The 23,870-nt window shown below is 50.2% G+C and overlaps 2 protein-coding genes and 1 long non-coding RNA gene across 7 annotated transcripts in view; 2 read left to right on the top strand and 1 right to left on the bottom strand.

Moving 5' to 3' along the window:
- Positions 1-21,381, top strand: part of LOC309518987 (lysosomal alpha-glucosidase-like) — a 40,207-nt gene extending 18,826 nt beyond the window's left edge. For all 4 annotated transcript variants that reach the window (XM_082199676.1, XM_082199679.1, XM_082199678.1 and 1 more), the window contains exons 6-20: positions 460-579; positions 1,812-1,930; positions 3,011-3,142; positions 3,794-3,904; positions 4,218-4,331; positions 6,204-6,288; positions 6,508-6,625; positions 6,800-6,933; positions 8,948-9,099; positions 10,030-10,178; positions 12,360-12,501; positions 14,227-14,325; positions 15,640-15,804; positions 17,004-17,150; positions 19,058-21,381. In XM_082199676.1, the coding sequence (XP_082055802.1) occupies positions 460-579; positions 1,812-1,930; positions 3,011-3,142; positions 3,794-3,904; positions 4,218-4,331; positions 6,204-6,288; positions 6,508-6,625; positions 6,800-6,933; positions 8,948-9,099; positions 10,030-10,178; positions 12,360-12,501; positions 14,227-14,325; positions 15,640-15,804; positions 17,004-17,150; positions 19,058-19,120 (1,850 nt within the window). In that variant the 3' untranslated portion in view covers positions 19,121-21,381. The remainder of the gene's footprint in view (positions 1-459; positions 580-1,811; positions 1,931-3,010; positions 3,143-3,793; positions 3,905-4,217; positions 4,332-6,203; positions 6,289-6,507; positions 6,626-6,799; positions 6,934-8,947; positions 9,100-10,029; positions 10,179-12,359; positions 12,502-14,226; positions 14,326-15,639; positions 15,805-17,003; positions 17,151-19,057) is intronic.
- Positions 16,464-22,379, bottom strand: LOC309519157. 2 transcript variants are annotated; one of them, XR_014213697.1, is made up of 4 exons: positions 22,265-22,379; positions 21,886-21,995; positions 21,450-21,547; positions 16,464-16,899 (listed from the first exon to the last, which is right to left on the bottom strand). It is a non-coding gene; the product is annotated as an uncharacterized lncRNA (long non-coding RNA). The 2 variants fall into 2 exon arrangements; XR_014213698.1 differs by lacking the exon at positions 22,265-22,379 and having other exon boundaries at positions 21,886-22,152.
- A 207-nt stretch (positions 22,380-22,586) lies between these two features.
- Positions 22,587-23,870, top strand: part of INTS1 (integrator complex subunit 1) — an 87,117-nt gene continuing 85,833 nt past the window's right edge. Inside the window, exon 1 of the mRNA XM_082199599.1 lies at positions 22,587-22,714. Coding sequence (XP_082055725.1) covers positions 22,657-22,714 — 58 coding nt within the window. The 5' untranslated portion in view covers positions 22,587-22,656. The remainder of the gene's footprint in view (positions 22,715-23,870) is intronic.

Genomic DNA, 23,870 nt, shown 5'->3' with positions numbered 1-23,870 from the left:
GAAGGATATTGAAAGCCATAAATTCAAATATCAGTTACGGTAAAGATGGTTTCTGTTGGATACCAAGTACAGATCTTCTCTATTCTCCCCGTTTTTGTGGATTTCTCCCAACTTCCTTCTGCCCAACGATCTGCCCATTTGAATTCAACATTTATTTTTCTTCATTCATTCATTTGCTTAAATATTTATTCATCACCTTTTTGCCGAAGCCTAGCAATGCTGAAATTTTTTTAAACGGGCTTTTTTTTCTTTTTCTTTTTGAAAGCAATGGAAATAATCAAACAGAACAAATAACAGATGAAAAGTCTCAGCACTAACATCAGTTGGGTTTTCTGTGGATTGATGTTTGCTCTGGTTCAGCCCTGGTTTTCCCAGAGAAAGCAGTGGGGCAGGTGGAAAACCACACAAGCAGAACTGTGGACAAACCCTAAGTCTTCCTCTCTCCTGTTTGTCGCCTAGAGGTAGTGCTTCAGCCCGCACCTGCCCTCACCTGGAGACCCGTTGGAGGCATTCTGGATTTCTACATTTTCCTAGGCCCAGACCCCAACTTGGTGGTCCAGCAGTACCAGCAGGTGATTGGTGAGTATCTGTGGGCTCCTCCATACGTCCCTTTGTCTATTGTGCTTTGTGCTTTTGATAGTATGTAAACAGTCTGGGTGCAGGCACCCTGCTTTGCTTCCAATCCCACAGCTTCCTGCTGAACTCCTGCAATTTTTCCACACGACAAACGTTCCTGGTTGGCCCTGCTTTCACTATGCTATAATGCTATAGCGCCCCCTCCAGGTAGAAACAATGCTGTAATACTGGGGAAGCATGGCAGAACGACTAATAAAATGGGGGCGATGTGTGGATGGTCAGTGGCACGTGCATACCGGAAATAGTTACAAAAAGAAACGAGAGAGTGTTGAGGAAGCAGTGGGCGTGGAAAGGGGAGTAGAAGAAGGTGATAGTCAATCCACCCACTCCAAAACACAGAAATAAATCATCTTTGACTCTAAGTGCAGTGATTCAGAGCTCAATTTTCCCCAATGTAATGGATTATCCCTGCACTGGGTAAACCCGAATCATGCTGATTGGTGTTGTTTGAGGTTCTTGTCATGTGGACTACAACAGTGTTCATCCATCATGGGTCCCCAGAAGTAGGTGGACTGCAACTTCCATCATGCTTGCCCACCAGGCTAAGCTGGCTGCGGATGATGGGAGTTGTAGCCCACCCACATCTGGGGACCCAAGATTGAAGAATGTCAGGAGTGCGTGCAGGAGCCAGGCCCTGTGACCAGTAGGGCTTTGCAGGGCTGGGGCCTTCCTAAGTTTGTTCTGGAGAGGCAAGGCACACAGGTGAGGCCGACTGGTAACTCACTGCACCTGGTGGCAAGAGCTGGGAAGGGATATAAGGTCAGCATTTCCCTTCGGCTCTTGGCCACAGCAACTCGTTTCCCACCTTGCTGTGTTTGGCTTCTTGCTTCCTGATCCTTGGACCTCGGCTTCTTGACTCCTTGCTTCTCGACCCTCGGACCCTTGGCTTTGTGACTCCCTGCTTCCTGACCCTCGTATCCCTGGCTTCTGGACTCTCGTTCCTGCTCCTACCTCGCCATCTTGTCTCCGATCCCGATGTCCTCAGCCGGGACTTCGATCGCCCATAAACTGGACCATGACAAAGAACACTGGACTACGTGGATTAAATCAGAATGCAAATAACTGCAAATAAGCAGTAAACTCCGACTTGGACGAGTCAAAAAGCACAGAAGGAAGAAGACCGTGGCTCTGGCATAGAGGGGGCAGCACACCTAACACCTGTTTTTTTGTTTTAGGTTTCCCTGCCATGCCTCCCTTTTGGGGATTGGGTTTCCATCTCTGCCGCTGGGGCTATGGAACAAGCAACGAGACCTGGGAGATCGTCAAGGCCATGAGGAATTTTCGGATCCCGCAGGTAAACATCAACCGGGACCCTCCAGAATGAGGAGCTTGCAGATTTAGGTCAGGGGTGTGGCACATGGTGTTTTCCATGCAAAGGGTCTCGGGTTCAAATCCTGAATCTCCCAAGGAGGGCTTGGTTAAGACTTCTGTCTGAAATCCTAGAGGGCTTGGGCCCTGCTTGCGGGTTTCCCCACAGGCATCAGGTTGGCCAGGAACAGGATGATGGACTAGGTGGGCCCCTGAGCTGCTCCATCAGGCTCCTTTTACATTCCTAGGACAGTACACACACCCCTCCCTTCTGCTTTAGCCTCACAATGACCTTGGGAAGTAGGTTAGGTTGAGAGAGAGTGAATCGCCTAAGGTCGCCCAGTGTGTTTAATAGCTAAGGCAGCAATCCTAATTTAACTTAATTTGATAGTAAGTTAATTTAATAGCACCTAATAGACTGAATCATTCAATAAGACTGAATTTAATAGGACATATTTCTGAGTGGAGGGACGCTGGTGGCGCTGTGGGTTAAACCACAGAGCCTAGGACTTCCCGATCAGAAGGTCGGTGGTTCGAATCCCCGCAACGGGGTGAGCTCACATTGCTCAGTCCCTGCTCCTGCCCACCTAGCAGTTCAAAAGCATGAAGTGCAAGTAGATAAATAGGTACCACTCTGGCAGGAAGGTAAACGGCATTTCCGTGCGCTGCTCTGGTTCGCCAGAAGCGGCTTAGTCATGCTGGCCACATGACCCGGAAGCTGTACGCCGGCTCCCTTGGCCAATAAAGCGAGATGAGCACTGCAACCCCAGAGTCGGCCATGACTGGACCTAATGGTCAGGGGTCCCTTTACCTTTACCTTACTTCTGAGTGGACATGGATAGGATTATGCTGTTAGTAGCTTTCTGCAGTTCTGGTCCAACACTCTTTCTTTCTCAACTGAGGTAGCACAGTTGAGTAGAGCATGGTGCTGATAATGCCAGTGTCCCAGGTCCAATCCCTGCATGGGGCAGCTGCATATTCCTGCGTTGCAGGCGGTTGGACTAGATGATCCTCAGATTCCCTTCCAGCTCTACAGTTCTATGATACCTATGCTTTCTGTTTGCAGGCTGCCCAGTGGAATGATATTGACTACATGGATGGCTATCGAGACTTCACCATCGACTCCCAGAAGTTTGGCACTCTCCCCCAGTTGGTGGAAGACCTTCACAAACATGGGCAGCGCTACGTGATGATTCTGGTAACCTCTCTGTGCTTTTCTCACTTCTTTCTTTCTCCAGCAATATAAATGTGCAATTCCAAGGTACGATTTAACTTTTTCAAGCAAGGTAAGTAACATCCTGTTGCTCTGGTGTAGCTTTCATCAAAGGCTGCTGCTATGCTGGGACCCTTTATTTAGAGCTTTGCATTTCCCAAATCCTGTGTGTTTTATTTATTTAGCCATGGCGGCAAAATGCAATCTAGAAGCGAGAATGGAAAAAGCGCTTCCATGTGGCATTAAATATAGCATTCTCTTCCCCCAAAAAACTTGCATTGTCCTTCATCCATGGACAAAATCCTGTTTGCTCAGAAGTACGTTTCAGCAAAGATCCCAGTTCTCCCTACAAATGGCCTTTTACGGTATTTAGTGATGTGTGCTTTCCCCCCGTGCTATAGAGCTTTCCCACCTGACTGACATACAGTTGCAGGAACAATGGGGGGGGGGTGACATTATGGAAACAAGGAGGCAGTGGCCTGAAAATGTTGGGGAACCACTGCTCTAGCCCAGTAGAACATTTGAGTTTCCTGCCTTTCTTGAAGCAGGTAGCCAAAGATCCATTTGGTGCAAGAGGCTGTTTTCACTGCTGTGTGGATCCCTAGCCTGCTTGACCACCTTTTCCTTTCCCCCCAGGACCCAGGAATCAGCAGCACCCAACCTCCAGGCTCTTACTGGCCTTACGATGAAGGCTTGAAGCGTGGAATATTCATCAACAGCACCCAAGGAAAACCTCTGATAGGGAAGGTGAGAGCGAAGGTGGCGTTTTGCCTCTTCAGTTTACTGTTTTGAATTTTATTGTATTGTTATCTTCCTTAGTGTGTTGTACAAAGAGCTATTCTCAGTACAGGGTATTCCCACTGGGGATACTTTTATGGAACCCAAAGGCTGGTGGCAACTACTGGCCTAGATGGTAAACATGAATTAAAAAATAAATATGGGTAAGCCTGGTGGGCTGGATAAGGCGCTAACCTATTGCACCCCATGCAGAAAGTTGATTGGATTCAACTCTGCATGAATTTTATCCATCAGATTTGTGCTGTTGTCCCCCACCCCCTAGGTCTGGCCTGGCTTCACCGCTTTCCCCGACTTCTCTAACCTAAACACTCACCAGTGGTGGCTGGAAAACCTGGACAGATTCCACTCCCTCGTCCCCTTCGATGGCCTTTGGATTGTAAGTTCCTTCTTCAATCTTTTCCGGTTTCTAAACAGAAAAGTTGCAACAGTTGAGTGGGCACTGAAAAGGGGAGGTGATGATTATTAGATTTGGAGTATTAGATTTGTAGTATTAGAATCACAGAACTGTACAGTTGGAAGTCAGCCAAAGGATCATCTACTCTTTTTTTCCAGTTTTTCAAATTTTATTTATACTTTTCAAGTTTATGCATTTCACTAATTTTATACATTTCACTAATTTTACAATCATTTTAACATTTCAAAACTTGCCTTCCTTCCCCCTCTTTCTGCAATTCCTTAAATTGATTTTTAATATCCTTTGCATATCCATATTTACTTAATTTGCTCATTTATTCATCTACTTTAAGTATATACTCTTATCAAACTGCAGGTTAATACAATAATCCTGCCAATGATCTTACCTGCTTACAATTTTTCTGCAAATATTCAATAAACCATTTCCATTCTTTTATTTTAAAAAGTTTTTTATCTTGATTTCTTATTCTTCCGGTAAGTTTTGCCATTTCTGCGTATTCCATAAGGGTGAGCCAGTGGTCTGACTTGGTATAAGGCAACTTCCTAGAGGCAGTGTGGCTTAGTGGTTAGAGTGTCCGACTAGAACTTGGGAGACCGGGGTTCGAATCCCCAGTTGGTTATGAAGCTCACAGGATGACTTTGGGGGCCAGTTGCTGCCTCTTGGCCTAACCTACCTCGCAGGGTTGTTATGCGGATTAAACGAGGAAGGGGGGAAAGAACCGTGTGCGCTACATTGAGCTCCTTGGAGAAAAAAGTGGGATGAAAACACAATAAATATTTGAATAAATGCGCCCCCAAGTCGATCCTGGCAAATGTAATTTCTCCCAAGAGGCGTTTCAATAGTTCCCCCGTGGGCTTCTTGGATGCGGCACCAGAGGGAGGTGGTAAGAGACCTCTTTCTCTTCCCTACTCCTGTTTCCCCCCCAAATTAAGAGTGTCAGCAGCTGCAGCCGGCTGTGTGGGGCAGGAAAAAGGGGTTTGGAGGGCGGGTGAATGGGTGGGAAGGAAGGAAAGGGGGGAGAAAGAGCAGGGGGCAGGCAAGGAGGCTTATGGGGAGATGAGGGAGGGAGGCTTGCGGGTCAGAGCTGCTGCTGCTGGCCTCCAGTCCAAATTCAGATTAGCTCAAAAACAAGCCAAGTTATTTTTCACTTTTGCAGACAAGATGGGGAGTAGCATGGCTTATTTCTGAGTCAACCCTGTTTAAGGTGCTGGGGGTCACCCCTCACTGCTTCGCAACCTATGGTCAGGCCATAACCTTAGGGCTACATTAAAGGTAAAGGTAAAGGTACCCCTGCCTGAACGGGCCAGTCTTGACAGACTCTGGGGTTTGTGCGCCCATCTCACTCAAGAGGCCGGGGGCCAGCGCTGTCCGGAGACACTTCCGGGTCACGTGGCCAGCGTGACAAAGCTGCATCTGGCGAGCCAGCGCAGCACACGGAACGCCGTTTACCTTCCCGCTGGTAAGCGGTACCTATTTATCTACTTGCACCCGGGGGTGCTTTCGAACTGCTAGGTGGGCAGGCGCTGGGACCGAGCAGCGGGAGCGCACCCCGCCGCGGGGATTCGAACCGCCGACCTTTCGATCGGCAAGCCCTAGGCGCTGAGGCTTTTACCCACAGCGCCACCCGCGTCCCTTCTAGGGCTACATTAACATTGAACAAACACAGATATTTGTGCCTTAGAAACACGAAAAAATGTTGCGCTTAAAATGCTCGTGTTGGCTTCAGGGCAAGTCCCATGGTCTGCAACTGACCTGTGCTTGAGGAAAGTTTAATTTTCCGTGGGTAGTGTGTGAACTGGGACATTTTAATTGGCCCCAATCTCTTTGCTTTAGGACATGAATGAACCTTCGAACTTTGTGGATGGCTCCACCGCAGGCTGTTCCCAGGAAGAGCTGGATAAACCCCCATACGTGCCCGGTAAGAGAGGAGATGCTTTAGATCCTGCTGTACATGCCCATGATCCTACAATAGCCTTCTTGAGTGACTGCCTCTGTGTTTGTGTGCAATAGGAAGAGAGAGAGAGAAAGAGAGATGGTCTCCATGGGTCAACCACCCCAGACAGGAGCTCGTACCTGTTTGCCAAGCATACACAATTTGTTGTACTACTTCTAACCAGCCGTTCTCTTTCTCCACCAGCCGTACTGGGAAATTCCCTTTCTGCCAAGACCATCTGTGCCTCCTCTAGGCAGAACGCATCTGTGCACTACAACCTCCATAACCTCTATGGGCTGATGGAAGCCAAGGCTACTGCTAGGTAAGCTCCCATCGCCTTGGTGGATGGGTTTGTCTGGGGCATGAGAGCATCAGTGACAGACAAACAAGACATGTCCGGTTTCCAGGGCCAAAGTTAGCTGACACCTCTTCCCGTTCTCTCAGCTTACAAGCAAACATTTTTGCTAGTCTCCTTTTTCTTTCCCCCCACTTTTAGCGCACTAGTCAAGATCCGAGGGAAGCGGCCTTTTGTCATCTCCCGCTCCTCCTTCCCCAGCCAGGGCAGGTATTCAGGGCACTGGCTTGGTGACAACAGAAGCGAGTGGAAGGACATGGTCTGCTCCATTCCAGGTACGTGCAAGTGGTTTTCTTTTCCAGCTGCAGACACAGCTCTCCAGAAAGACTCACGGAGAGCCTGGCTGTTGGATCCAGGCCCATAGCCCATCTAGTCCAGCACCCTATTCTTGTGGGAATGTTGTGGATATTAGGAGAGGATACATTGTGTCAGGGGTTCAGGGAGAGAGGCACAGAGCAGGCAGGAGACGGACAACGATTGGGAAGAGTCCGAGGACAGCAAGGAGGAGGATGACAAAGACTCCAGGGATTCCATGAGTCTTTCCAGCGAATCAGAGGATTCCCAGAAGGGGGCGCCTGTGGTCAAGACAAGGGGAGGCCCAGGGGGGACGCATCAGGAGCAGGGGGCCAGCAGGGGACCCCAAAGTGGCAGCTGGGAATCAGGACCAGTTTCCCCACCAGAGCGCAGCGAAGGGGGGGGGGGGGAGTTCCAGTGTGTCAGGGGAAACAGCTCCGGCAGCAGAGAAGGAGGAGGGGTCAGAACAAGCCATCCTCCCGGAAGGGGAGGAGGGCAGTGAAGGGAGTAGTGTAACTGTCAAAAGAAAGGTTAGAAGTTGGGCACGCGCGCCAAGTTCAAATGTGCAGGCGCGCGGAAGAACAGAGAGCCCGGAGGAGGAGGAGCCAGGTCCCAAAGCCCGCAGGAGGGAGGGAGAGCAGTCTGGGGATTCAGCGTCAGGGGAATCCAGGAGGGGTGAAACCCCAGCGGGCAGGAAGACCCTGCGGAAAAGGAGAGACAGGAGGAGGTGGAGTAAAGCAAGCATCTTAAACTGGTGCAGGGGAGGGACTGATTCAGAGGGGACTTCAGCGGTCTAAGCATAACAGACGTGGGGCTGCACGCCTCGGCTGTGGAGCGGAAAACGAACTGCAATAAACATCTTTGTATATAAAGTGAACTTGGCGTTGGTCCTTTGTGAGCTGGGACCTGAGGCAGCCCTGACACATTGATTAAACATTATCCTTCCTCACGCTAGTGAGCTGGTAGTAGAGCACATTCTCTGTATAGGAAGCTAGTTGGTAGATTCATTTGAATCTCTTGCGTTAAGCAATCCGGTCTGCCTTCTCCAGATTGGATTGTTCCTGGTAAATTCCCCTTTATTCACTTTTAAAAACAATAAAGACACAACAGCCTTCTCTTTAAAATATTAAGAAGTTTACTTACATGCAGTTCACAGTATGATCCTGGAGGCAGCCTTTGGCTTGTAGTTACAGAAGATAGTAATTAGAGACAGAAATGGAGCCTGGAAAGGAGGGGGTGTGTGGCAGCCATGAGACAGAGATGAGGCAGGCTGCTGAAAAAGCCAGTGAGTCCCAACCTCCTGCTGCAACCAGCTCCCTCCCCCCCGGTCTCCTAGAACAGTGTTTCCCAACCTTGGGTCTCCAGCAGTTTTTGGACTACAACTCCCATCATCCCTAGCTGGCAAGACCCAGCAGTCAGGGATGATGGGAACTGTAGTCCAAAAGCAGCTGGGGACCCAAGTTTGGGCAACACTGTCCTAGAACATGCAGAGAAATGAAAAGAGCAGAGGAAAGAATGTTTGCACACTAATACAGTCTCATATTGCTTGGGGGAAACCCTGGGGGGGGGGGGAGAGACTTAGGCAGTGGTGGGTAGGCAGGGGACCTTCAGTCCTCACCACTGCCTCTTTGGGGCAAGACCTACCGGGAAGAATTGCTGTGATCGTTAGGCCTGCACTGTTTGGGTTTCTTTGAATAACTAACACTGGGTGTTTTTTATGGACCAATCCTAGCTCCGGCTCCTTCCAGACCTGTTTAACCATGCTCCTTCAATTGGACCTGGAAAAAGACTGGAAGCAGTGGAGTTGTTTTAAAACAGGCATAGTGTCCATAGGCAGGTGGCTGCATTCTGTACCAGTCGGGGGTTTCGGACTGTCTCCAAGGCCTGCCCCATAAACAATGCATTGCGGTGATCTAATCTGAAATTCATCCAGGTGTTAATGTCAGTAATCGCCTGGCCACTACTGACTCCTTTCCCCTCTGCCTGAATCCTCAGGGGTGCTCAGCTTCAGCCTCTTTGGGGTCCCGTTGGTTGGGGCAGACATCTGCGGCTTCTCGGGCTCCACTTCGGAGGAGCTTTGCACTCGCTGGATGCAGTTGGGAGCCTTCTACCCCTTTGCACGAAACCACAACACCCAGGATGTGAAGGTGAAGCTGCTGGGGGCAGGGCGGGGACTCACATTAAGTGTTTCTCAAACTTTCGTATAGCTACTGCATTCCCACCCTGCACACCCTTTGAGTTAAAACTTTTTGCTTCTCTTGTTTTCGTTAATAAAAATTCTTCAGAACCAGAACTGGAGGCACACTTTGCCAACATGCAGCACGATTTGTTTTCGGGTAAGACAGTAAGGTCTGCCTGTCTTCCTGAGAGTGCTCCACTGGCACTCTGCATGAGTCTCTGATCTGAGTCTGCTTCCCCAATTGGGAAGCCATGAGCTCATGCAGAGATGCAACAGGGAGCCTCCTTTGAGTGCCGGTAACCAAATCACCCAGTTTGCTTTATGCTGTTAACATTCTTTTGCCCCTTCTTTCTAAAAGTTTGGTCGCACCTGATGCAGAACACAGTTTTCTGAATTGATCCTTAGATAGGACGCAGAGGAGGGCAAAGAAGGCTCTGAATTTAGCTTCCCATCATTGTTGGGTTTGTTTTATTTATTTGATTTCTTCCCTACCCTTCACCATAAGATCCCAGGGCAGGTTGCAACAATGTAAACATACAGTATTTAATTCATTTTTTTTTAAAAAAGTTCAAGCTTCTGCACAATCTGGACTATTTTTGTTTGTTTGTTTTTTTGCATTTATAACCACCCCACCCCCCAAATTTTCTCCAAGGAGCTCAAGGTGGTGCACCTAGTTCTCCCAATCCTCATTCAATCCCCACAACAACCTTGTGAGGTAGGCTAGGATAAAAGGCAGTGGCCAGCCTCCCAGTGAGCTTCATGGCTGAGTGGAGATTGGAACCCTGGTCTCCCGGGTCCTAGGCAAGGACTCTAAACCCTACGTCACACTGCCTCCTTTGCCCTGGTCTTCTGCATGCCACCGTTTAAGCCTATTGTTGTTTTCCACCCTTCTCTTCAGGCCCAGGATCCCCCCGCGTTCAGCCCTGCCGCACGGACTGCCATGAAGACAGCACTAGAGGTCCGCTATGCCCTCTTGCCGTACCTCTACTCCCTCTTCCACCGGGCTCACCTGCAAGGGGACACCGTGGCCCGGCCTCTCTTCTTCGAGTAAGGAATTGTGCCCATTTCCAGGGGGCTTGCAAGCAGGCATGGTTCAGGGCTAAGAGAACGGCGCAGCCTTGCCTTGCCAAAGCCCTCTTCCTGGCGGGTGAGGTGGGGGTATCCACAGAAAGTTCAAGGTCCCTAACAGAATAAGGAACCCATTAAACCAGAGGTGGGGGGGGGGGCTTTCAGCCTGGGACACCCAAGCCACATTAACGCCACACAGCTAAAGCTCTGTGCTACTGCTTTAAAAAGCAATGGCTCCTCCCACAAAGAATTCTGGGAGTCGTAGTTTGCTAAGGGTGCTGTGAGTTGTTAGGAGCCCCTGTTCCCTTCTCAGAACCTCCATTCCCATTGTGGTTTGACACTCCATTAGTCTTCCCAGGAAATTGGGAATTGCAGCTCTTGGAGGTGCCATCATTGCATGTCTTTATGCGCCAGGCAAAAACATTCCTCTTTACCAGGGCCTATGGCTATTAAATGGGGTGCGGGTGGCGCTGTGGGTTAAACCACAGAGCCTAGGACTTGCCGATCAGAAGGTCGGCGGTTTGAATCCCCGTGACAGGGTGAGCTCCCATTGCTCGGTCCCAGCTCCTGCCAACCTAGCAGTTCGAAGGCACGTCAAAGTGCAAGTAGATAAATAGGTACTGCTCCGGCGGGAAGGTAAACGGCATTTCCGTGCACTGCTCTGGTTCGCCAGAAGCGGCTCAGTCATGCTGGCCACATGACCCGGAAGCTGTACGCCGGCTCCCTTGGCCAGTAAAGTGAGATGAGCGCTGCAATCCCAGAGTCGGGTCACGACTGCACCTAATGGTCAGGGGTCCCTTTACCTTAACCTTATGGCTATTAAATAATCTATGGCCTGTGAAAATGTGGGACAGGGGACTGTTATTATAATGATTATTTTATTATTATTGGGCTGTCTGTCAGTATGCTTTTTATTCATTTTTTAGGCTGTCAGTCTGCTTTTCTTTTCTTTTCAAGTTTGTATCATTGACGTTCTGTAATGTGTTTTTAACATTGTACATTAAGATCATTTGATAAAGGACGGTATATAAACTGAATAAATAATAACGGTAATGGTAATAAGGGACTCCTAACAACTCTCAGCCCCCTTAAACAAAACATTTTATTTATTTGTTTATGGTATTTATTACATTTTTATACCACCTTTATATTCCAAGGATCTCAAGGTGGTTTACGCGGTTCTCCTCCTTCACAGCAACTCTCTGGGGTAGGTTAGGCGATGAGATGGTGACTGGCTCCAAGGTCACCCAGGGAGCTTCCTGGATGTGTGTAGGGCAGTGTTTCCCAACCTTTTTTGGGCAAAGGCACACTTGTTTGATGAAAAAAATCTCGCGGCACACCACCATTACAGCCCCGTGACGTCAGCGCGCAGCATCACGCCGGGAGGGACGCACGAAAGTGAAAGTTTTCAATTTTTTTCCCTCCCCCTTGCCGGGGAACCTCCAAGCTTTGGGGTGGGGGGGGAGGAGGCAGCAGAGCGAGGGACTGAGGGACGGCGGCAGCTGAGGCGGCGGCGGCTGTTGTGGTGGTGGCGGCGATAGCGGGCGGAGGAGGGGGTGGCGGCGGGGCCGAGGTGGCCGGCGGCGGCGGGGGAGGCGGCGGCGGGTGGAGCAGGAGGGCAGCCGAGGCCGGTGAGGGAGTAGGGTTGCCCGGGGCTTGAGGAGCCGTCGCCGGGAGTTGCTGCTGCTGTTGTTGCTGCTGCTGCCCGGACATGCCGGCCTCCTCCTCGTCCGCTGTCTCGCGCTCCTCCCTTTTGCACGCGCTGCCCCGCCGCCGCCCCATTGGCTGGGTCCTGTCAGCTGATCCTGTGTTATTTCCTGTGTGTGTGTGTGAGGGGAGAATGGAGAGAGAAACCTCGGCACCACCACCGTGGAGCCGCCCCCGGCTCGACGCGGATCCTCGCCGCCGCCGCCTCTCACCGCCCGACTCGCCCGCCTCCCTCCCACGGCACACAAGCCAACGTCTCACGGCACACTAGTGTGCCGCGGAACACCGGTTGGGAAACACTGGTGTAGGGATTCGAACCCTGCTCTCCCAGGCCCTAGTCCAACATTCCAACCATTACGCAGCCATTACGCTTAACAGGAAGCTATAGCTTTTTAAAGGGGTCTTGTGGTGCTTTTAATGTGTGGTGTCAATGTGTGGTGTTCTCCCTCCTAGGTTCCCGAAGGATGTGGCCACTTACTCCATTGACAGGCAGTTCCTCTGGGGGCGGGGCCTGCTGCTGACTCCGGTGCTGGAGCCTGGCGTGAATTCAGTGATCGGCTACTTTCCCCGAGGCTTGTGGTATGACTATTACACGGTAAGAGCATGCGGCTCGTCAGACCAGCTGTGATGGTCTCATAATTTCTCTGCTTGGGTCGTCTTTGTTGCCCCAGGAAAGGAAACTGGGAAATATTCCTCTGCTGGATCTCACAGCATTAACACCCCAGAAGATCTTGCCTCCCCTTTATTTATTTATTCAATAAAAACTATATACCTCTTGATCGTAGGGGAAATGTCTCAACGCGGTTTACAAAAAAGATAAAACGATAAAATTATCGCTGAAAAAAATTGCAACCATAATTTAAAACATACAAATAGTTAAAACTGCAACAGAATAAACTAAAGCAGGGTTTTCCCAAACTTGGGTCTCCAGGTGTTTTTGGACTACAGTTCCTATCATCCCTGACCACTTGTCCTGCTAGCTAAGGGTGATGGGAGTTGTAGTCCAAAAACAGCTGGAGACCCCAAGTTTGGGAAACCCTGGACTAAAGCAATTCAAAACCTATACGAATTTTCTAAGCATTTGGGTAGGCTTGTCTGAATAAGAATGTACATTTAGCGGGTGCTGAAATAAATGCAGTGAAGGCACCTGCCTGATCTCAATAGGCGGGGAGTTCCAATGAGCCCCTTAGGTTTCCAGGGAAGCCCCAAATTTAGTTTTGGGGTCCGGCACAGAGCAAGACATGCCTCTAGCTTCCAGCACCAGCCCAACACACACATACACACACCTCTCCTATACATAGTCCCTTTCGGTTTGTTCTCTTCTCTAGGATGATTTGGCATCCAGCCAGGTGAGGTGGCAAAAGGCCCAGCCATTTGTCTCTATGGCAACAGAGCAACCCCTTTGGATGTGTTAAATCGCAGTACTTCACTGGCCAGCCAAAACCTTTCCCTTAAGAAAGGAACTGTTACAACTTGTTCTGTAGCCTTTTCTAAGCAGGCCTGGAAGGAACCCAGGGTCTGATCCAGACTGACTCCCCACCCCACTAATTTAGAACAATATAATTACAGACACAAAGACCACCAGCAGTTAACTCTTTTTTTTTTTTTTAAGTGCATCACTGTTCAGCTAATCTTAATAAATGTGCCTACGGATTTATTTCTTTTTGAAAGCAGCAGGGATGAGGCCATCTCTTTCTCTCTCTCCCTGGGAAGGGAATTCCAAAGGTGTGGAGCCACCACTGAGAGAGCCCTTTCCCTCGCTCCCGCCAGCCTAACAGCTCTCGCTGGTGGGTCAACAGGCCGGGTCTCGGAAGCTGATCTCTAAACGCAGGGCAAGGCTCATGGAAGTGTAGGATCTCCTCCAGATTAGGTGGCATCAAACTTTTTAGGGCTCTGAAGGCCAAAACCAGCGACCCAAAACAGACGGCCGTGTGTCTCATAGAGCCCTGACCCAACGTGACATCCTCCAGATCAGGGGTCAGCAAACTTTTTCAGCAGGGGGGCCGGTCCACTGTCCCTCAGACCTTGTGGGGGGCCGGACTATATTTTGAAAAGGAAAAAGAATGAACAAATTCCTATGCCCCACAAATAACCCAGAGATGCATTTTAAACAAAAGGACACATTCTACTCATGTAAAAACATGCTGATTCCCAGACTGTCCGCAGACCGGATTTAGAAGGCAGTTGGGCTGGATCTGGACCCCAGGCCTTAGTTTGCCTACCCATGCTCCAGATGTTTGGGGCGGCTGGGAGGCTGGCAGAGGCTGCTGTAATCTGACCGCTTGAACCTGACAGCTCAGCCTCTCGCTGCCCCCTGCAGGGCTCTTCAGTGAACAGCAGCGGGGAGAACCTGAAGATGGCTGCACCTCTGGACCACATCAACGTGCATGTGCGGGAAGGGACCATCCTGCCAACCCAGGTGAGGCCTGATAGTTTTCATCCTCTTCCACCTGCCCACCGTGTAACTTTTCTTTAAAAAGGGGGTGGGTAGGTAACTCTTGGACCCCCACATATTGCAGGACTGCAAGCCCCATCATCCCCTCCCCCCTGACCCTGCTGGCTGGTGCTAACGGGAGTTGAGGTCCAACGGCACCTGCGTGGTCACATGCTGCCCACCACGGTGCCAAAGACATACAAAAACAGGCTTTGTTGTGGTTTACCTTTCGAACAAGCCAACGCCAAACTGTGATTGCTGGAGCTCATTGTTCAACCACAGCTAGCAGGCCTAGCTCTGGACGGCACAGCAAACTCTGGTTAACTGCTGAATTTGCCTTCCCAGCCACATGGGAGCAGGAGAGGGAAGCAAGGGAGGGGGCTTGGAGACCCGAGGAACTCAGTTCTGTTTGTGCATATTATGCTGTTTGTGCATAATATGCACAGTTCCACTCTGTGCATGTTATGCACAGAGCAAGAAATGCCTCTAGCTTCCAGCATCAGCCCAATGCACACATACACACACACCCCCCTCCTATACACAGTCTCTTTTAGTTTGTTCTCCATCCTAAGATGATGTGGCATCCTGCCAGGTGAGGTGGCAAAAAGGCCCAGCCTTTTCTAAGCAGGCCTGGAAGGAACCCAGGGTATGATCCAGACTGACACCCCTGCCCCCATTTAGAACAATATAATTACAGACACAAAGACCAGTTTAGTGCAATGTGCAGTGAGATCAAAGTGAAAGAAGGCCTTGCATACATTGCATAATACTACATAAATGTTGTTATCAAATAAGTGTTGGACGTTTGTGGCTGTGAATTTATGAACTGAAGCCATATCCACACCATACGTTTAAAGTGCTCTGGTGCCATTTCAGACAGTCACGGTTTCCCCCAAAGAATTCTGGGAGCTGTAGGTTTTTTTTTAAGGGTGCTGAGAACTGTTAGGAGGCCCCAATTCCCCTCTCAGAAAGAGGCAGCCTGCTCCGCTTGCTCGGACGAAGGCAAATATGCAGGCAGGCAGGCAGAGCACCTCCTCAGGCTCCCTCTGCCAAGGCTCTGGGGCTGGGCTGTGGAGCAGGCAGGAGATCCTTCGCCCGAGCAAGCAGGCCGCTTCCTTCCCTTCCTCCTGGTCGCTCCTGCCTCCCTTCCTCCACATCCCAGCCCCTTTTTCAGCCTTTCTCAGTGTTACTTCAGACATTGTGATATATCACAATGTTGAAAACCAGACATCGCCCAGCCCTAATCGGGGCTGCTTTCAGTGAATCTGGATTTCACACACTGATCCGTTTCCCTCTCAGAAACTCGGAGGCAGCACATCGGTGGGCAGTGGGAACGCTCTTCACCTGATTGCGGCCCTGTCGCAGAACGCCAATGCCTGGGGAGACCTTTACTGGGACGATGGCGAGAGCCTGGACACGTTCGCCAAGGGCGACTATTCTTACTTAGTGTTCAACGTCACACAGGTAAGAAGAGCCTCTTTGCCCTGCTGTGGTTTGACCAGCAAGTTACCTACAGTGGTACCTCTGGTTACAAACTTAAATTTGTTCCGGAGGTCCATTCTTAACCTGAAACCATTCTTAACCTGAGGTACCACTTTAGCTAATGGGGCCTCCCGCTGCCGCCGCACGATTTCGGTTCTCATCCTGAGGTAAAGTTCTTAACCCAAGGTACTACTTCTGGGTTAGCGGAGTCTGTAACCTGAGGTGTTTGTAACCCCGAGGTACCACTGTATTTATTCACTTAGAACCTTTTTACCCTGCTCTTCGGCAAAAGGAAGGCTCCCAGAGCGGCTTGCATGCAATAAATTAAAACAAGACAGTCCCTTCCCACAGGTCTACGCTCTAAAAAATCACGGCACACAAGGGGAAAGTGACAAGGAAGATGAGGGTTTAAACGTGGACCACCAGTTTTTAAACCATTGCTCAATAGGGGCAGGAGGTGCCTGCTGGGCTTTTGGCAAAGGAGATGGAGTGAGCCCCACTTCTTATCTCTGCCCCTGAGGCAGCCTGGGGGAAGGTGATGCTTGAGGGCAGTAGTTCTCACAAATTGTGGCATACCACACTGATGTGGCAGGAGAGGGTGCCAAGTGTGGCAGGAAGATTCAAGGACAATCAATGAAAAATTTAAACATCTCACTGTAGTATCAATTCTTATTTTTGCAGAATATAGATAGATATCTTTTCAAAATGAGAGCAAGAGCACCGAGTGATACTGCAAACAATCCTAATTGTGTTTTCCAATATATTTATTCTCACTAAAAAGATGTGGCACAAGCAATTTTTTATTCTGGAAGTGTGGTCCAGAGAAAAAAGTTTGCAAATGACTGCCTTGGGGTGAGGAGTGGGCCTGCCCCAGCAGAACCAGTAGAGCGAGCCTTGCTTCCCACCTCTCTCTTCCGCTGATGTCAACCGACCTTGAGAAGTTGCTTCAAATCTAGCAGATCTCTTCCTGTGGCCTTGTCATACGGGAATCACTTCTTCTCTTCCTTTAGCGACAGCCCCAGAGGATCTGCACACAGACTAATCTTTCCGAAGCAGGGTGGCATGAATGAATCGATCCTATATTAGCAGCGGGGAGGAGAAGAGAGGAGTTGAGTGTGTTTGCTGAAGCAGGGAGGCAGCTGTGACCAGGGAGTTCCCGCTTTTTTCTCTTTTCCTTCCAGAACACATTCACTTCCACCGTCCTGCATTCCAACGCGGGAGCCACGTACGTCACAGTGGATGCGCTGAGTGTTTACGGGGTCCGAGAAGAGCCAAAGACAGTCACTGTCAATGGCAAGGAGAGGCCGTTTACCTACCTGACAAACCAGGTAACCGACAGGCAGCTTGGATGTGCAGCAGGGTCATGTCTGTGTTGGCACCTAGAATCTGGCATGCCCTCCCAAGAAAAGCCCATCACTGCTTGTTTTTCACTGGGCAACTCTATGATTCTACTGCCTTTGTTTTCTAATTTGGTCACTGTACTGTTTTTAGCTTTATTCTAATTTAAAAAAACCCCCAAAAAACACACCACCTTTTTATTTGCAGTTCTAATATGCTAAGAGCAAACTCAGTTCTCCAGGGATAAATCCTTACACAGCCAAAAAAAGAACATCCACCCTCAAGGGGGAGGTATCAGCAAGGTCTGGGGAACTCCAAAGTTTGCAGAAGTAGAATATAGAGTATTTGGGGTGGGGCGACCCAAGTGGAGAAGGGGAAAAAACTGTCCCATGAAGACTGAGCATGTTTGTTTGTTATTTTTACATTTATACCCCTCCCAGAGAACTCATACATAGTTTTCTTCCTTACTTGATTTTCACAACAACCCTGAGGGGGCAGGTTTGGCTGAGAATGAGTGACTGACCCAAGGTCACTGAGGGGGCTACATGGCCAAGTGGGGATTTGAACCCTGCTCTCCCAGGTCTTAGTCCAACACTTTAACCACTACACCATGCTGGCCACAGAATGTTGCGTGTCTGTGGGAGAGGGAAATGACATTGAATAGGACAGGGGCAGCAAGAATATTATTGGCACAGAAATGGAAACAAGAAGAACTACCGACGAAAGAAGAATGGCAGACGAAATTAATGGACTATGCAGAATTAGATAAGATGACAGGAAGGATCCGAAACCTGCAGGACCAGAGATTCTCAGAGCACTGGAGTAAATATTTGAACTATTTGAAAAGCAATTGTAATAAACAGATTACGCTAGTAGGACTGCAAGAAGTTTTGTAAGGAGGATTATGTGAAATATTGCAGAGAAGATTATGAAGAGAGATATTAGTTGAGGACAATTAAAAGTAATAGGGAAATTAAGAAATGTAGATTGTTATAAAGATTGAAAAATCTTCAGATGCAGTTGATGGAAGTCCAAAACATTGTATAAGATAAGAAAATATGTTATATGATTGTTGGAAATGATATGTAATATATATAGATAGATAGATAGAAAGAAAGAATAGGACATGTTTGGCTGTAACCCTAAACAGAAGCACTCTATACTGCAACATTTTCCTGCAGGTTTCAATTAGAATCACAGAATTGTAGATTTGGAAGACACCCTGAGGTCCAACGCAGGAATCTCAGCTAAAGCATCCATGGCAGACGGTCATCCAAGTTCTGCTTAAAAACCTCCAAGGAAGGAGAGTCCAGAGAGTCTGCTCCACCGCTGAACAGCTGTTACTCTCCGAAAGTCCTTCCTGATGTTTAATTGGAATCTCCTTTCTTGTAACTTGAAGCCAACAATTTATTAGATTACCACTGGCAGCTTTTTTAAAAAAATAGTTGCAATAGTTATCCCTCCTGCGCCCATTTTTCTATTAGAAACGCAAACTATTGAAGGGAATAAAGGTAAAGGGACCCCTGACCATTAGGCCCAGTCGTGGACAACTCTGGGGTTGCGGCGCTCATCTGGCCAAGGGACCCGGCGTACAGCTTCCAGGTCATATGGCCAGCATGATTAAGCCACTTCTGGCGAACCAGAGCAGCGCATGGAAACACCGTTTACCTTCCCGCCAAAGTGGTACCTATTTATCTACTTGCACTTTGAGGGGCTTTCGAACTGCTAGGTGGGCAGGAGCAGGGACCGAGCAACGGGAGCTCACTCCGTCGCAGGGATTCGAACCGCCGACCTGATTGGCAAGTCCTAGGCTCTGTGGTTTAACCCACAGCGCCACCCGCGTCCTAATGAAGGGAATAAAGGCCCCAGCTAATCACTGATCTCGCTTCCTTCGTAGGTTCTCACTGTGAGTGACCTGCAGCTCAACCTCAGCCGCGGATTCAGCGTACACTGGATGTGAGACTGGCAGAGTTCCCTCCACCCCAGCCATCTGAATGTACTGTTGCCAGCAGGCGGGTCTGTCGCCTGTCCAGGCCCTCCGGATGGGGGGGCCGCACACCCCCTAGGAGGGTCTCCGCGGCCCCGAGCCTTGCGCTCTCTTCTTCGTGTCTCCTCAGGAAAAGGGACTCCCTACTGCTGCTTCGGCTTTTACTGCATTTCTGCCAAAAAAACAAAACCCAAGCCCCGTCTCAGCTGGGCCCTCGATGGGGCGAGGGTCTCTTGCACGCTGCTGGGCGTCCCGCTGAGCCATCCCGTGCTTTGCTGCTCCCGTCGGAAAAGGGAGACGCCTCCGTCGCCTTCGCTGGGTTAGAGTGCCTAAACTGTATATCTGTGTGTGTGTGAGTTTTGTGCGTGTTTCTAAAGGTAGCCCAGGATCTCTGTGCTGCTGCTGCTGCTGCATCCTTTATCACACTGTCTCTGCCGCTGCATGAGAAGGGACTCTACGCATGCCAAGCGTCCCAAGCCCAGTGCCTGGTGTTCCCGGTTTAAAGGATCCTAGATAGCAAGGCTGAGGGGGGGGGGAGAGGACCTCTTCTTCCTAAGATGCCACATGTTTGTCCAGCATAACCCTACCCTCCAGGGTCCTGATTTGGGGAGGAGAGGATATGCAAGCTAGGGTCTCTGCTGTCTTTTGCTTGGGAGCAGGACCCGAACGTGGAACGAGGGCAGAAAGTGCAGCACCTCTAAGCCAGGCAAAGGTAGGGGAACACGTTCCTCAGCTTTCATCCTCCGTGCCAATGAGAGGGGCAGGTGATGTTCACCGCAGTACCCTTTTGTTTCCACAGAGGGCACTCAAGCTTGGGCAATCTCTTGGGGCACATTCACACCATGCATTTAAAGCATGAGTAGGCAAATTGAGGTCCGGGGGCCAGATGTGGCCCAATCGCCTTCTCAATCCGGCCCACAGACGGTCCGAGAATCAGCATGTTTTTACATGAGTAGAATGTGCCCTTTTATTTAAAATGCATCTCTGGGTTATTTGTGGGGTGTAGGAATTCGTTCATTTCCCCCAAAAAATATAGTCTGGCCCCCCACAAGATCTGAGGGACAGTGGACCGGCCCCCTGCTGAAAAAGTTTCCTGACCCCTGATTTAAAGCAATACGATTCCGCAGCGGTGGCTTATGCCAAAGGATTCTGGGAGTTTGTTCAGGGTTCCGAGAGAGCATTCCACAAATAGGCATTCCCTGTGAAGAGGGATTGATCATTAAACCACTCTGGGAAGTGTAGCTGTGGGAGGGGAATAGGGGTCCCCTCGCAACTCTCAGAAGCCTTAACAAACCACAGCTCCCAGAATCCTCTGGGGGGCAATGGCTATTTACAGTGGTAAATGTGTGGTATGACTGTGCTCCTAAGGCTCAGCCTCAGTTCCGGACATTTTCCGGTTCATAAGAAGTGTCCAGCTGGATTAGGCCACAGGCCCCGTCCAGCATCGTCACTGTGGCCAACCAAATGTTTTTTGGTTAGCCTGTTTAGGCCTGGTGTCTGTGTGCAGGAGCCTGTAGAAACACAATTCCTCCAGGACCTGAGCCCAAGAGAACTCACCCGGAGTTCTGGTACGCAGCACAAGACAGCTTGTTCTCAAACAAACATCGAAAGCCAAAGCCCTATTTTGCCAACATTGCTTTAAACCCACAAAGATCAACGGAGGGTTTTCACTTTGCCATAACCCCGTTTGTTTGATGGCTCACAGGTTCTGCTTGAAGGTGCCTTCCAGCGATAACTGAACCGGGCTCCAAGAGCTGCTCAAGCGATAGATGCCACTGTTGACCTAACCCACAGCCTCACCCAAGGCCGGCCCCTTGGGGTTTTGCCGCTTTAGGTGAGGTTCACTTCTTTCAGTGCTGCGGAGGTTATACCTCTTGCATCACATCCCAACACCTGCTTGTTTCGCCAAGAGGGAATTGGGGCTGGTTATGAACCCGCCTCCTGTTTGAATGTGTCTGCAGTGATTCAGAATGTACCCTTGGGGGGGGGGTCTCAGTTGCACTATTTTTTAATACAGATCCCTCCTTCCCCTTACCTGCAGTTTCGTGAGCAGAGCAGGGAGCTGCCTGCTTTGCTTCTAGCCATTTAGGAAAGTCCGGCAATGCAGAAAAACAAAGTGAGTGGCCCATTCCGATTGTTTAGCTTTTACCCGTTCATTTGGGGCTTTGCATCTGCCATTTCTGTGTGGCTGGCTGTACCCAGATTGACTCTCAATAAAACAAACCTTCAAAGAGTTCAAAGCGATTCACTTCAGTTCATGAATGCTTGCTGGGCATAGTCAAAGAGAACCAAAACGACAAACCTGCAAAGCGTGTCGTAGCAGAAATTCAGGACCCCGGTGAAATGATGCACGTTCCGCTCGCCACTTCTCGAGCAACGCATGAGAGAGCAAACCTGTCCCTGGGCCATACAGAAGTGCAATGTTAAATGCAGCTTGGCCATTCTCGTTTTAAATGCAAACACTGGTAGCTGGGGGTTGCTGGGAATGACAACTGGAATTATGGCTGGTGGTAAAGGTAAAGGGACCCCTGACCATTGGGTCCGGTCATAGCCGACTCTGGGGTTGCGGCGCTCATCTCACTTTACTGGCCGAGGGAGCTGGCGTACAGCTTCCAGGTCATTAGTCCGCCTTTAATAGTCCGCCTATTGGGTAAGCCAGGACAGGTTACATCTGGTATCCCATTCCCACCACCACCAGCTATCAAGGCCAGAAAAAACCTCAGCCCTCTCTTCCTCACCTGCAGAATAGCAATGGCGCAAAGTGTTTTGCGTGACACCCATAAGCTTTGTTTATCTGTGTCTGTTCTGCTGCCTTGCTCAGAATGGTGATGCATCCTGGGCCGGACCACTGGGGCAAATCACGGCATAAAAATACAAGGTGAAAACACAAAATACATAACAAAAACAAGAACAAAAGAAGAACACTTTTTGCCCCCTTTGCTAGCCCTGTCTAGTGCCATTGGCCCATGGATTACAATGGTGGTGGTGTGCGGGTGGAAATCGTTGGGTGGAAATCGTTGGGCTGTTTTTTTTTAATTAAAGAAAATGATGGGCGTAAAGCCGAATAAACATTTTGTTGTTGTTAATTAAAGGAATATCAATAATCAATAAGTCTACCGCTTGGGAGCCCCGTCATCGCAGTTCCCCTTGCCCGCCACCCCGCCGCCGGCCACCAGGGGGCGAAAGACATCGCCACGGTTTCCTCCGCTCGCTTAACTTGAAACGATCCCGAAGCTCTAGGTGGCGCTCCGCGACCTCCTCCGTCAAAGGGGAGAGAAAAGCCTGCGGTTCCCCCTCCCGGCCGCGCGGTGGCGCCAGAGAGACGCGCAGCCCAGAGCCTGGAAGCCGGTTCGCTCCCCTCCCTCGCCTTATTTTTGTTCCGGGTCGAGAAGGGCACGCGCGGCCTCTTCCGCTTCCGCCTTCCTCTCCGTTAACTCCCTCCCTGCCGGCCCTTCGACTGTGTGGGGAAAAAGCGGAGAGGGCGGGAGTGGGTAGGGGGCTCCGCGGGGATGAACCGCCCGAAGCCCGCGGCCGCGCGCCGCCCCAGCGCCGTCGCCAAACCCTCCGGTGGGTAAAAGGGGGTGGGGAAGCGCGTGCACGAGACCCAGGGGGGAGGGCAGCTCCGCTTAAAAACAAAAAAAACCCCTCTTCTCCACCCCCCAGAAAGGAATGACGTAGAATCCTAGAACAGCAGAGCTGGGAGGGGGACCCCCAGGGGTCATCTAGGCTGACCCCCACTGCAACGCAGGAGTAACAGCTCGACGATCCCTGGTAGGTGGCCTGGTCCAGCCTCTGCTTGGAAACCTACGAACCACAGAACTGGAGAATTGGAAGGGGCCCCCTGCAGCCTTTCTCAACCTGTGGGTCCCCAGATGTTGTTGGACTACAACTCCCATCACCCCTAGCTAGCAAGGCCAGAGCTCAGGGATGATGGGGGTTGTAGTCCAACAACATCTGGGGACCCACAGGTTGAGAACCGCTGCCTGGGGTCATCCAGTCCAACCCCCTGCAAGGCAGGAATCTCAGCTGAAGCCTCCATGGCAGATGGCTATCCAACCTCCAAGGGAGGAGAGTCCAGAACCTCCAGAGGGAGCCCGTTCCATTGTTGAGTGGCTGTCGCTGTCAGATGTTTCACTGGAATCTCCTTTCTTGTTACAGTGGTGCCTCACAAGACGAAGTTCTGTGATTCTCTTCGTCTAGCGGTTTTTTCGTCTAGCGAAGCAAGCCCATTGACGGATTAGCGGATTAGCGCTATTAGCGGCTTTTAGCGGCTTATCAGCTTATCAGATCAGCTGATAAGCGGCTTAGCGGCTTAGAAAAGGGGGGGGGGACCGCAGGAACTCGCAAGACATTGTCGTCTTGCGAAGCAAGCCCATAGGAGATTCGTTATGCGAAGCACCTCCAAAACGGAAAACTCTTTCGTCTAGCGAGTTTTCCGTCTTGCGAGGCATTCGTCTTGTGGGGCACCACTGCATTTGAATCCTACCCTCCCTGGCAGGAGAAAACCGGCATGCTCCCTCCTCCATGTGACAGCTCTTAACGTACAATGGTACCTCGGGTTAAGAACTTAATTCGTTCTGGAGGTCTGTTCTTAACCTGAAACTGTTCTTAACCTGAAGCACCACTTTAGCTAATGGGGCCTCCTGCTGCCGCCGCGCCGCTGCTGCATGATTTCTGTTCACATTCTGAAGCAAAGTTCTTAACCCGAGGTGCTATTTCTGGG

The sequence above is a fragment of the Podarcis vaucheri genome (assembly GCF_965113315.1).
Source record: "Podarcis vaucheri genome assembly, chromosome: 14".
Taxonomy (NCBI): Eukaryota; Metazoa; Chordata; class Lepidosauria; order Squamata; family Lacertidae; genus Podarcis; species Podarcis vaucheri.
The sequence above is the reverse complement of the archived record's forward strand: the minus strand, read 5'-3'. Positions and strand labels throughout refer to the sequence as shown.